The 12,944-nt window shown below is 42.4% G+C and overlaps 1 protein-coding gene across 3 annotated transcripts in view; it reads right to left on the reverse strand.

The window, feature by feature from the left end:
- usp25 (ubiquitin specific peptidase 25) overlaps nt 1-12,944 on the reverse strand; it is a 189,758-nt gene that overhangs the window by 119,375 nt on the left and 57,439 nt on the right. For all 3 annotated transcript variants that reach the window (XM_084320122.1, XM_084320123.1, XM_084320121.1), the window contains exon 9: nt 8,994-9,067. In XM_084320122.1, coding sequence (XP_084176248.1) covers nt 8,994-9,067 — 74 coding nt within the window. The remainder of the gene's footprint in view (nt 1-8,993; nt 9,068-12,944) is intronic.

Consider the following 12,944-nt stretch of genomic DNA (forward strand, 5'->3'; position numbering starts at 1 on the left):
GTTTGCATCCAAGCTGTCATTCACTCTTCATAACCACTTTGAACAGCAGTGCAGAACTCTCCGTCTGCAGAGCAGCCAACACAAGTACTGTGTTTTACAAGCAGTTAGTGGTGAAAGGGTAAGGGTGTGTGTGTGTGTGTGTGTGTGCGTGTGCGTGTGCGCGTGTGTATGTGTGTGTGTGTGTGTAGGGGGGCTAAGCGGACATGCAAATGAGGCATTAAGGTCATTTAACGAGCAGAAGTGTCCGTCCGCCAGCCCAGCGCTTTTTCTTTAGGTCTGGTGGCTCTGGGCCAGTATTGTCTGCATAATAAGCACAATGTCAATCAGTCGTCAAGGTCCTCCGGATCAATGACGCCGCCCTAGTCCACTTTTACATGGGCCACATCTCATTAAAACAAGGTCACCTTTCATTACTGGGGGCAAGGACTCGCATGCTTTCTGGCTGCTGTGTCGGACTCAGGCTTATAGCCTTTATCTCTCTCTCTCTCTCTCTCTTAAACTCTCTCATTGTAAAGTATCATTGTATAATACTTTACAATGCATCACTGTGCCTGCCTCACTGCATCACTGAGCACAGGGTGACAGTTACCATCTTCCTGGACTTTTAAAACAACATTGTTCAATATTACACTTACTGTAGATTTCTGCATATTTTATATTAGAATGTATATACATAACATAGGAAATGTAAATCCCGGACCATATTTTATTGTTATTATTTTATTCTTAGGCTTATATTTTATTCTTATTCGTGACTAATTGTTTTGTGTACCTTGACTTATGTACCTTGTGTACCCTTGACTTATTGTTAAGTTTCTTCTTGACTTGTTTAAAGAAGACGTGTCCGGCCCATGGGGACATTAACGTGTGTTGTCGGGCCTTACAAATAAATTTGATTTGATTTACCTAAATGTTTACTGTGAGCAATTTGTAGTGCCAAATTTCCCTCGGGATGATTAAAATATTTCTATTCTATTCTCTCCTTCTTATGAGGGCCATTTTAAAAGACTGATCTGCAATTGAAATGCAACGTAACACTAGCACAGCCGGACAAGGGGTCAAATTACCCCTAGGCATTTTCAATAAATGTATCCTCGTCACTCGGTCGAGCTCCAGCTCTGTGACTCAATGACTTTTCCTAAAAGTACCCGTTTTATCTGGCACGATTATTGAAATTTCTAAATGACTTCAGGGAAATGTAATTAGAACGTTATTCCACATATATGAAATATATATGTGGAAAGTCACAGCACTTTGCGAGCGTCTAGCGCAGGGGTGGCCAACCCATGGCTTGCGAGCCGCATGTGGCTCTTTGCCTGTCAATGTGTGGCTCTTCCATAAAAAAAAAAAGAATAATAATAATTATAATATTTTTTTTAATTATTATTATTATTATTATATATATATATTTTGTCACTCAAACCTGTGGTAAACCTCATATTTTTATATTAAGAGGTAATTATATAGTTTACACTGTTTATTTTTCTCATATTCTCCTATAAGCTGTGGGGTAGGGCTGTAACGATTACTCGACATAATCGATGACGTCGATCATAAAAACTCGTTGACGCAGAATTTTTGCGTCGATTCGTTTTTTTTTTTTTTGCACTACCTATCTTTGTGAAAGTGGCTTCTCAGCTCTGGTCCAGCTGAAGACAAAGCAGAGGAACAGATTGGACATTGAGCATGACCTCAGAGTTGCTTTGTCTACCATCACCCCAGACTTTGAGACTCTTGTCAGGAGCAAACAACATCCCCAGTTATCCCATTAGTTCCCTGGGATGTTAAGCTAAGAAGTCTGCTATATATTTTTTTTAGTTATTTAAACACTTCCACTTTAATTTGTATTATTTAATTTATTCATCTTGTTATGAGTGATTGTTGTATTATTCAAATACATTTTGATTTAAAGTTGCTTAAGATCCAAATTCAAATGTTTCATGAGTAATTATTTAAATTAGCTATGGGATCATCATGTTATGTTAAAGTGGAGATGAAGCATAGCGATAAACACATAGTCATAGCATCAAATTAGTATTTAGATAAACCACAGAAAAAAATAACGTTATAAAAATAAGGCGTTTCTAAGAAAAAACTATTTGTAATGTCCATTTATGTAGCATTTATGAACATGTGCGCTGCCATTTTGTTGCTGACATCACGGTGTTGGTTTGGTGTATACACTGCTGGGTAGCTGCATAGTAAACATGGACTGTCGGGTCAGTCAAATGTTGCCTACCAAACAACGGGACCGCAGTGGTTCTTTTTGTATTGCTCCTGGTTGTTCAAACTAATTTTACCGTGTGAAAGAGAGAGGAAAGCGGGGTGCTCCAGTAGCACACCATGTACCGCGCTGCGTCGCGGAATACCGTGCTGCGTCACGGATCTGGTTGACTCCGAGTTCGATTCCCGGACTCGCCGTCATTTGCCGAATGTCTTCCCCTGCTCTCTCTCCCGTTTCACCCTACAACTGTCGGTCATGCTTGACCAGAAAAGCGATAAACGCAAAAAAAAAATTAAGTTTAAAAAAAAGAAGAAAAAAAAGAGAGGAAAGTTGGTTCATTTCCACAAACTACCAGTGAAAAAAACAGTGTTGTTTGCACGTTGGCTGGCTGCACTCAGGTGACGCAATCAGCCTGTTGGACAGGGAATGAAGATCTCCAGCGAACACTTCATTGCCTCGTATTATGTTGTTGGGGTGGGAGGTTTGTCCAGAAGACCACTAATCAGCTGAAGCCCGATGCGGTTCCCTCGGTCTTCGACAGACAGATGCAGGCAGTTCAGCGTTGGGATCATTTAGCCTGCTGGCTACCTAGCTCCACTTCAACCAGCGCTGGGAGCTCCAACGTTAGCTTGCCGATGCTACCAGCACATCGACAAGCTGCTGGAGCCAGCTAACGTTAGCTTGCTGATGCTACCAGCACATCGACAAGCTGCTGGAGCCAGCTAACGTTAGCTTGCTGATGCTACCAGCACATCGACAAGCTGCTGGAGAGCCCAACGCTGGTTGAAGTGGAGCTAGGTAGCCAGCAGGCTAAATGCTCCCGACGACATCGACAAGCTGCTGGAGCCAGCTAACGTTAGCTTGACTGGTTGCTGGCTAACTAACGTGGCTACTCGTCCCGGGAGATAACGGCGCTGCCTGGCTGGTTGCTGGCTAACTAATGTGGCTACTCGTCCCGGGAGATAACGGCACTGCCTGGCTGGTTGCTGGCTAACTAATGTAGCTACTCGTCCCGGGAGATAACGGCGCTGCCTGGCTGGTTAGCGTTAGTTAGCCAGCAACCAGCCAGGCAGCGCCGTTATCTCCCGGGACGAGTAGCTACATTAGTTAGCCAGCAACCAGCCAGGCAGCGCCGTTATCTCCCGGGACGAGTAGCTACATTAGTTAGCCAACAACCGCCAGGCAGCGCAGTTATCTCCCGGGATGAGTAGCTACATTAGTTAGCCAACAACCAGCCAGGCAGCGCCGTTATCTCCCGGGACGAGTAGCTACATTAGTTAGCCAACAACCAGCCAGGCAGCGCGGTTCGAGTTTTCCCGAACCAGAAACCGTGGGTTGACAAATCTATCCGAGTGGCCCTGAATGCTCGCACCACCACTGCTTATAACCTGGGCAGAGCATCAGGAAATATGGATGAGTACATATGAGGCTACAGTCTATACTCTGCGCAAGGCCGTAAAGCTTGCTAAGAGGACATACGCTGGCAAGATGGAGGCACAAATGGCCCAGAACGACACAAGAGGTTTATGGCGAGGACTACGGGCGATAACTGACTACAAAGTCAGCGCCCCCTCAATCGGGAGTGCCGACGCCTCTCTCGCGGATCAACTCAACTCCTTTTACGCGCGGTTCAGTGCAAACAGTGGCGACACTAGCTCACCGGCTAACGACGTCACTGACGCGCCGGCCGTCGTGGAGGGGGGGGGGGGGGCATCCGGGGGGGGGGGGGGGGGGGGTGGGGGGAGCACTCTCTCTTTGACGGAACACCGTGTGAGAAGAGCATTAATGAGGGTGAACACCAGAAAAGCAGCTGGCCCAGATGGGATAACAGGACGTATACTTAAGTCCTGTGCTAACCAGCTAGCCCCAGAGTTCACCAGCATATTCAATCTATCCCTGGCTGGTACCCGCCTGCTTCAAAGTGTCCACCATAATCCCGGTACCAAAAAAAATCCTCTCCAGCAGGCCTCAACACATCCACCGCCGGAAACTGCTTACGACGTGTTTCAAGGTCATGCGAATTCTGCCATTCCACGGCGTACAACGTTATTGAGATCATATTTAATTTTTTCGCCATTGTATTTATAATACCCTCACCGAGCCTGGTCTGATACAGTGGGAGCCTGCACAACAGTGCAACACTTCAATACCGCCGCCTGGTGGATGATCGGGCGAGTTACAACCGGAAATGGATCGAGTCGATCTCCGTGCATCTGGGAAATGCGTCCGGCAGGCACATATTGTTGCGGGACTCTAGACACACATCCGTGTATATGGATCGCTGCCATAACTCAATAATCGATATGATTTGGGCGTTTATTTCACAATACAAACCGGAAATGGATCTAGTAGATCGCCGTCAAATAAGTGGGATCTTTTTCCTCCAGTCTCATCTGCGAACGGTAAGAGGACAGTAACGCTACTTTCAGCGCGATTGTTTAATTATTATTAATGCACTCTGCTCTGATCAATATATCACCCATACTACATAAAGCATTTACTGACGATCGCGGAATTATAAACGACCCCCCCCCCCGTTCATCCGCGCATGATGAGTCATAACGTTTAGGATCAGTACAGTTGACATTTTTAATATAGCGTGTATCGGCAACAAACGGCAGTTGATAATCTATATATGCGTTTATGCCTATAACTCACGTTCTAGGAATTACTGCAGAAAACGATAAAAACATATTTATATTCTAGACGGTTTTTTCGTATGAATCTATGAATGAAAAAGTATAACGTTCCTACATCCTGAACGATAGATAATCGATGTTGAATGGGCCATAGTAATGTCAATTTAGCAATACAATTTAAAAAGTTATAGCCCTGCAAAGTAGGTGAACATCTCCATAGACAAATAGAGCTGGCAGACTGGCTACAAGGATGGATATAAGCGTGGCAGAGAAAGGGTTCAAATAAAAAAATAAAAATAAAATTCAAAGTTTCAATATATATATATATATATATTTTTTTTTTAATATATCCTCAAACTAAATCCTCAATTTGAATAAAGTGATTCATCTAATTAAATTAGTCTCTTTTTTTATTAAATCAACTTTCTTTTAAGAATACATTTTTTTTTTAATACTATAATATTAGTGTAGCCTAATCTTTATCTGCAACTGTGAAGAAAAACCACATTGGTTCAAACAGAATGAATAGACACATAAAAAATAATAATAATAATAATAATAATAATTATAAAAAATTTAACATTTGAATTTTGATTTAGAATTAGAATGTTAACATAACGAATGAACGTTCGAACGTTCGGGCTCAGCCTTAATGTATACGCTCACACACTAACAGTCACTTTAGCATGAACACACACGGTCACTTTACACAATGAAAAGGTCACTTTAAAAAATAAAAAAAATAATGCGAGTGGTTCTTAGTAATAGATGGATATAGCAAGATAGCATAAGGATATATAGTATAACTGTATATTGTATAGTATTATATAGTAGTGTACATAAGACCCAGTGCCTCATCCGTAGCTTAACACTGTATTGCACTATCGCAGGACCTTAGCATGTCTTTTACCATGCATTTTTTTTACTTTATGTACATTATACCCGTTATGTCTTATTCTTATTACTTGTATTATTGCACAATCGCTGCGGGCATGACCACCCGCATTTCCCTGTATGCCTTGTATGCAGTGACAAATAAAACTCTTGACTTGACTTGACTTGTAAGGACGTGATACACAGACAAAAGTGCTATCTCACTGTATACTTACCGGTAATGTGAAAAGTGATGAGGAATTGTCTAGTGTCCTAGCGAGTTAGCTAGTTGCCAAACTGAATGAGTAGGAGCCAAACTTCAAAACGAACCATGGTCTTATCAGCAAACATTAAATACGTTTGCTCGCTGCAATATCCCGTTGACAACATCCAAACAGAAATAGAAAGATGTTAGTGTCATGCTAATTGAAATCAGTTAGCGGTCATGATTTCATCTGAATGTCATGCTGATGATTCCCTGGTTTGTGAAAGCCTTTGTACAAAACATGTAACCTAAACATTCAAAAGAACGTCACTCCTCTACACTGTTAACACTTTGAGTGCCAGCCACGAGAAACTCGTTAGTTCATGCCATACGTTGAGTGCCAATGACGAGAAATCTCGTTATTTAATCGTTATTTTTTTTATTATTTCCATTAATTTTTCATCAATCTAGCCTCCCGTTACCATTGGGACTGGCTTTGAGCTCGAACAGGGAAAATACCGCCCCCTATCGTCTGCCGGATGGTAATGCACCCTTTGGAATAGACAATGAAAATGCATGGGGAAAAGAAAATCCGGAATCCACATTTTACTTGTCAAGCATGTAACCCGAGCCGATTGCAGTCATCGTGGTCCCTCAGAACAGCGTGGAATATGTGTTTCGAGCACCCAGCGTTGGATCAATAAACGATCGATATTTGGAATGGCGATCAGGAATTGGAATAATCTTTTTGGAGAACATCTGATCTGAGGTAAGGAATCTATTTTACCAGTCTTGGGGTAATCAGAGTTTTTTTCACATATATCAACGTGTCCCCTATATGTGTATGTGTGTGCGTGTGTGTGCTGATCAGGAAATAAATAGATTTTTCAGCCCGCTTCTCTAGCGTGCATAAGTATATACTATCGATAATTTAGCGTTTATTTGAAAACGATTCATAAATAGGCCGAAAAATTACAAAGTTTTTTGTGTATTCCACTAAAGGGCGTCTTTTTAATTTTCTGGACATTTTAAAAAAACAAGCGTTTTTCAATATGGTATAAAACGGAAATGTACTGATGAAAAAACAATCCGTTTCGTACATGTTGACTGCAAGCAAGTCATTGATAAGCGATGGGCGTATTAGACACATAGCCATAATTTAAGATATAGTTTATGCGTTCGTAAATGTGCTTGCCCTCCCATTGACTACAGCGCTGGCACTCAAGCGCTAAATCGTGCGCCCCCTGCTGGCACTCAAAAGTGTTAATGGTGTATGAATGATGCGACAATAGAATCTGAATCCAGGGTTCCCACAGGCATTGGAACATTTTATTCAAGGACTTTTAAGTACTTTTCCAAGCACGTCATTTTAAAAAGGGCATTTAAAGGGATACAATGTGCAGTTTTTTGTAGAAAATAAATCCAATATTTATGGCTTAAACCCAATTTCTGACAATTAGTTACACTTGAATTAAATAAAAATAAGTATATTTCTTGATTCAGAACTCTTTTTTTTATCTCTCTTTCTCCGATTTTTCTGTTTTCTCCCCGTCCCAATTTAATCGTTGTGCCAATTCCCCCCCTCCCCTACCTGGTTGTTGTGCTCATGTTCTCCTACTGGTCGGTACAAGGGAACCCTGAAGTATCCGCACGCTTCCTCCGACACGTGCGGCGACAGCCAGTGGCTCTCTTCTTACCTGGCAGCGAGGGCTCTCATTGGTGAAGTGTAACGCGTGGGAGGTTATGCTGCCTTCCTCAAGTCCTGCCTCCGCTGAGCAAGCGCCCAGACCTGACCTGTAGGCGTCGCTGTCCACAACGCCAGTTTCCCACCCACGGCTTCCCTCCCCCTAACCCAGCAAAACGAGTTAGTATAGCGATCAGCCCAAGCCAAGGCAATGCTGACTCCGGGAGTCAAGACCGCAGCCTCTTGCATTGGTGACGAGCGCAATCTCTGCTACGCCACCTGACCGCCCCGATTCAGAACAATTTGATCATGGATGAACAAAACTTTCAATGCGAATGGTTGATTTGAATTTCAATTACTTTTTAAGCGCCTTGTTAAAAAAAATCTATTTAAGGAATTCCAGGCCTCGACTTCTTTTGGTAAAAAAAAAACAAGCACTTTAAGCACTTCAAGGACCTTGTGCGAGCCCCCTGTGAATCACTGGCTATGCTAACCTTCACCCACTTCTGTTCTCAAAGAGGATCTAAGCTCCTGGTGAATGTAGCTTTGATTCTGATAATTGTCAAGACAAGACAAGACAACAGGTCGTGTGTTTTTTAAGTTCTATTTGCTGTATTTTGTGTCTGTGATTAACTCATTGGACGCCAGACCCGAGTATAGTCTGGTTTTAATCGTTATTTCTTTTATTAGCGATATCCATTCATTTTCATCCATCCAACCTGATGTTATCATTGGGAATGGGTCTGAGCTCGCAAAAGGGCAAATACCGCCGCCCATCGTCTCCCGGATGGTATTGCACATCATTGGAATCCCTCTGGCTGGGGCGCGCCGGTTTAAACAACATTGCATGCGTGCACGATGAAGGACAATAATGATGATCTAGCGTTTATTTCAGGAAGATTCGATAATCAGCCGGAAAATGACAACGTGTTTTGTGTATTCCACTAAAGGGCTATTATCGCGTCTTTCTCTGGAATTACTAGAAATCACCAAAACTATACTCGTATTCAAAACGGTATAAAACGGAAATGTACCGATGAAAAAAATATCCGTTTTGTACATGTTGACTGCAAGCAACTCACTGATAATCGACGAGTGTATTAGACCGATAGCCATAATTTAAGATATATTTTAAGCACTCGCAAATCTCCCACTCCTCCCATTGATTAAAGCGGTGGTGCTCTACCGCCCTCAGGCACACTTAAGCGGTGGCGTCCAATGAGTTAAAAGGTTTGTTTACATCGGAAATGTTTGTGATCACTGGAGTACAAACACACATACTGGGTTTAAGAGAGTTCCAGAAGGTTCATAGTCTACAAAGCAAAAACCTGGACCAGAGCTTTTAACATGGTTCCACCTGGTCTTTACCTTCCAAAACGCCCACTGCCAGGAAGCGACCGTAGAACAGCTCCACCATGGGGTTCTTGGGCTTCTCCCCCTCCCTGCCAAAGATATAAACACACACACTGGGGTGAGTCACTGTTCACACATAGCCTACAAACCAGTGGCGGCTGCTGACCAATTTTTTTGGTGAAGCACAAATTATTATATTATATTATATTTATAAAACATCCCCCAATGTGTGTGTCAGTAGTGGCTAGTGAGTTAAAAAATTGGGGAGGACGGGAGAAATAAAATAAAAAATGTAATAAAGAAGTACAGACACAGTGTGGTTATGAAGACAGCACAGACACTACAGTTAAAGACAACAGGCACTAGTAATAAATACCTTGGAGTAACTCTTGACACACACCTCACTTACACACATCACAACAATAGCTTAGTCAAGAAGGCAAATCAAAAACAATTTGTTTACAGCAAGATCAGACCATTTCTCATCCTCACTGTTTCAAACAAATCTACATGCAATTTGTTTGCAATTTCATGCAAAAAGAGCTTATAAAATGCATGGTAAATGTCCATCATGGACTCACCACTGTACTGCACTCTCACACTTCCCTGCTACAACCTTTCAGAACTACACAAAAAACACTTCCCCAACACTCACAGCTTTACTGCCAAGACACAATAGGCTACAAGTCAAGAAGTATCACCACATCAATCCCACATGCACTCATTCCAGTACCGGCTTACACAAATAATTATGGACTAAGATCATTCTTCCACACAAACCGCAAACCTCCATCTCACACTTCAAACAGGCCTACAAACAACATCTGCACTCACTGGTGTCATTTAGCCCAGACCCAATAGCATTGATTACTACAGCACACATACACACACGGCCACAGCGGGCCAACAAATCGCAGCAGCTATTTACAATGCAATACACAAATATACAAAATAATGCTCAAAATATGCACACTTTCTACCTTATTTATACATGAAGTCCATCCTCCGATCATTCTTTGTGAATTCGGCGATGACTGTCATAAAAGCTGTCGGATGTCTTCATTCTAATCTGTGCAGCATCTGTGCAGTCAAACGCCGCTGTCCAACAACAAGTTCGGGAGTTGGACGTCCTCTTGCAATAATAATCCTTTTCTCTTCAAAAGTCATAATTGCATGCTTAATCAGCGCTGGTCTCCTCCGTCGTAAGTCTGGTCTCCTCCGTAAACTGGATGCTTGCAGACTGCAGAGGGGAATTCCTTGCGTCACGCATATATGGACCAAGTTGCCAACTAAGATAGTCTCGAAATGTCCGCAGAAAGCAGTAGCACTCACTCACCAAAGCTGTGTGCTGCTCACATGAAGAGGAAGGCAGCACAGCGGTTCTTCCTCTGGGCGAACGTTTCGATGACTTTGGGAACAAAAATTGAGAAAGACAGGATAGGAGCTTACTAAACTACTAGCTTGCTAAGCTAGTAGCTAGCTACAACAAGTTAGCTTACTACAGAGTCCAAGACGGCACGCTCACGTGAACTACACTACTGTCTTCAACTGAGATAAAAAAAAATATATATATATATCATCAAACGATGCAGTGCACAATAAGTTGATGAAGTTCAACAATTGAATAAAGATCTTAAAATATGAATTATTATTAAGGCGGTTAGGTGGTCGAGCGGAGATTGCGTTCGTCACCAGCCCCGGAGCTGTGAGCTTGGTTCGCCTGTTCGAATCCAGCTCACAGCTCCGGGGTTGTCACCAGCTTGGCTGGCCGTCTGCACTGATACAATTGGCTGTATCAGAGGGTGGGAGAAGTTGGCGGGGTGGGTCCGGGTCGTTGTAAACAGCGACTCCTACAGTTCGGTCGGGGCGCCTGCTAAGCGCGGATTGGACGTGAGGGGGATAGTGTGGTCCTCCCACACGCTACGCCCTCTCAATGAGAATCCGCGCTGCCAGGTGAAAAGAAGCGGTGATTGGCTGGACGTGTGTCGGAGGAAGCACGTGGTAGCCTCCACTCTCCCAAATGATCTGACTGTGGGGGGTAAAGCGCAGCGACCAGGAAGGGACTGGGAATTGGCATACGACTAACATTGGGATGGGAGAAAATCGGAGGAAAATGGAGGGGGAAAAAGACCAATAAAAAAAAATATATATATATATGAATTATTATATTAGGCAAATGAATCTCTCCTTTTCTATGTCAGTCTCTTTCAAGGCAAATTGCACACAGTCAACAATAGGGTCCAGCCGCAGCGCCGTCTCATTAGTTGGCGCCAATCTGTGATTGGATCTTAAGTTTGTCAACACAATGTGGCACGGCATGAACGCCAATCAATCAAGTGCGCTAAACCTCACTACCTGCCTTTTTTAAACTCAAATACCCTATTTTGATTGGATAATTATTAGGGATGGGTACCGAATTCGGTACTTTTGAGGTACCGAACCGAAACACGTCGGTACTACCGAGTATCGAATCAAGTGAGATACCAAAAAAAAAAAAAAAAAATTACTTTTTTTTTTTTACTTTTTTCTTTTCATGTCAACGTTCACACGCACAATATATGCTTACCTAGGATTTGACTTGATTCAACAACAAAGCAGTCGGAGCAATGGCAAGCCGAAAACTGTAGAAATTGTAGTTATTTGAAGTTTGGATTATTTTTTTTCACGACTCAGGTAGGTAAATTACATTTCTTGAGACTAAAGTACCAAAAAAAGGTACCGTTGGGTACCGGTATCAATTCACAGGTACCGGTATCGGTTCAAATGTGAAAGGTACCCATCCCTAATAATTATATTCTTAAGCCAAGCCTGTGCACTCTTTTTGCAGTGAGTGATTGACAGCTGGCCATCAAATGTGTTATGGGATCAGGCCAGGTCAGAGAGCTCAGAGCTGTCACTTGGACATTTTTGAAGGAAAAAAAATGCACTTGCATTGTTTTTTTCACAGAGGAAAACATTTCTAATAAAAAAAAATATATATATATATAATAATAAAGAAATATATATGTATATTAACACTATGGTCACCGAAAACGCCTTTGGACGTCTTTCCTAGCCATGCTCATTCTGCCGAAGACGCCGTAACTCGTCTTTGATATCAATATTTCAAAAATCTGTGATCGAAATCATATTTCTCCTCCGGGGACCTGAGATGTACAGCTGAGCTCCACTCAACTCTCTAGCGGTTCAAGAGTGCCATCTGGTGGCCGATCGGCAGATCGCCAACAGGAAGTGACTCGTCAAACAGGAAGTGCTCATCCATATTTCGTCCGGGCACTCGCGATCATTAGCAGGACTCTATCTCAACACACTGGATAATCAATTGCTCGCCCTAACTCAATAAACAACGTTATTTGGACGTATATAGTATTATACAACCTGGAAATGGTTCATCAGGATCAACATCCCATAATCGAAAACTGTCTACTCCACGCTGATCGCCCAACAGCCCGAGGAGACTGGGGTGAGTTTTAGCGTGTATTATTACCGTGTTCGATATAAACTGCTATGATGATCATATGACCCACACTAGATGAATCATCTAACGCTGCCCACGGAATTATAAACGACCCCCCGCCCATCCGGTCAATATCAGATGATACGTAGTAACTTCTAGAAGTACCTCCAGTTGAAATTTTTCATCTGGCACCGATCGCTACCAAACTGTATTTGATCATCAATATAATGCATTTGGGGCTATAAATCAAGTTCGATAAAAACATACTTATACTTTAGACCATATTTTAGTATGAATATGTGAATGAAAAAGTTTAACGTTGCTACACCCTGAACAATGGATATAGGACATTGTGGGCCATAATAATGTCAATTTAGCAATAGAATTTCAAAAGTTATAGCCCTGCAAAGAAGGGGAACTTCTCCATAGACAAATAGAGCTGGCTAGGGATGGTAAATTATGAATTTAACCATGGCGATCAAAGTGTTAACAATTTAAAAAAAAATTGG

This window comes from Notolepis coatsorum (genome assembly GCF_963971535.1).
Source record: "Notolepis coatsorum genome assembly, chromosome: 8".
Taxonomy (NCBI): Eukaryota; Metazoa; Chordata; class Actinopteri; order Aulopiformes; family Paralepididae; genus Notolepis; species Notolepis coatsorum.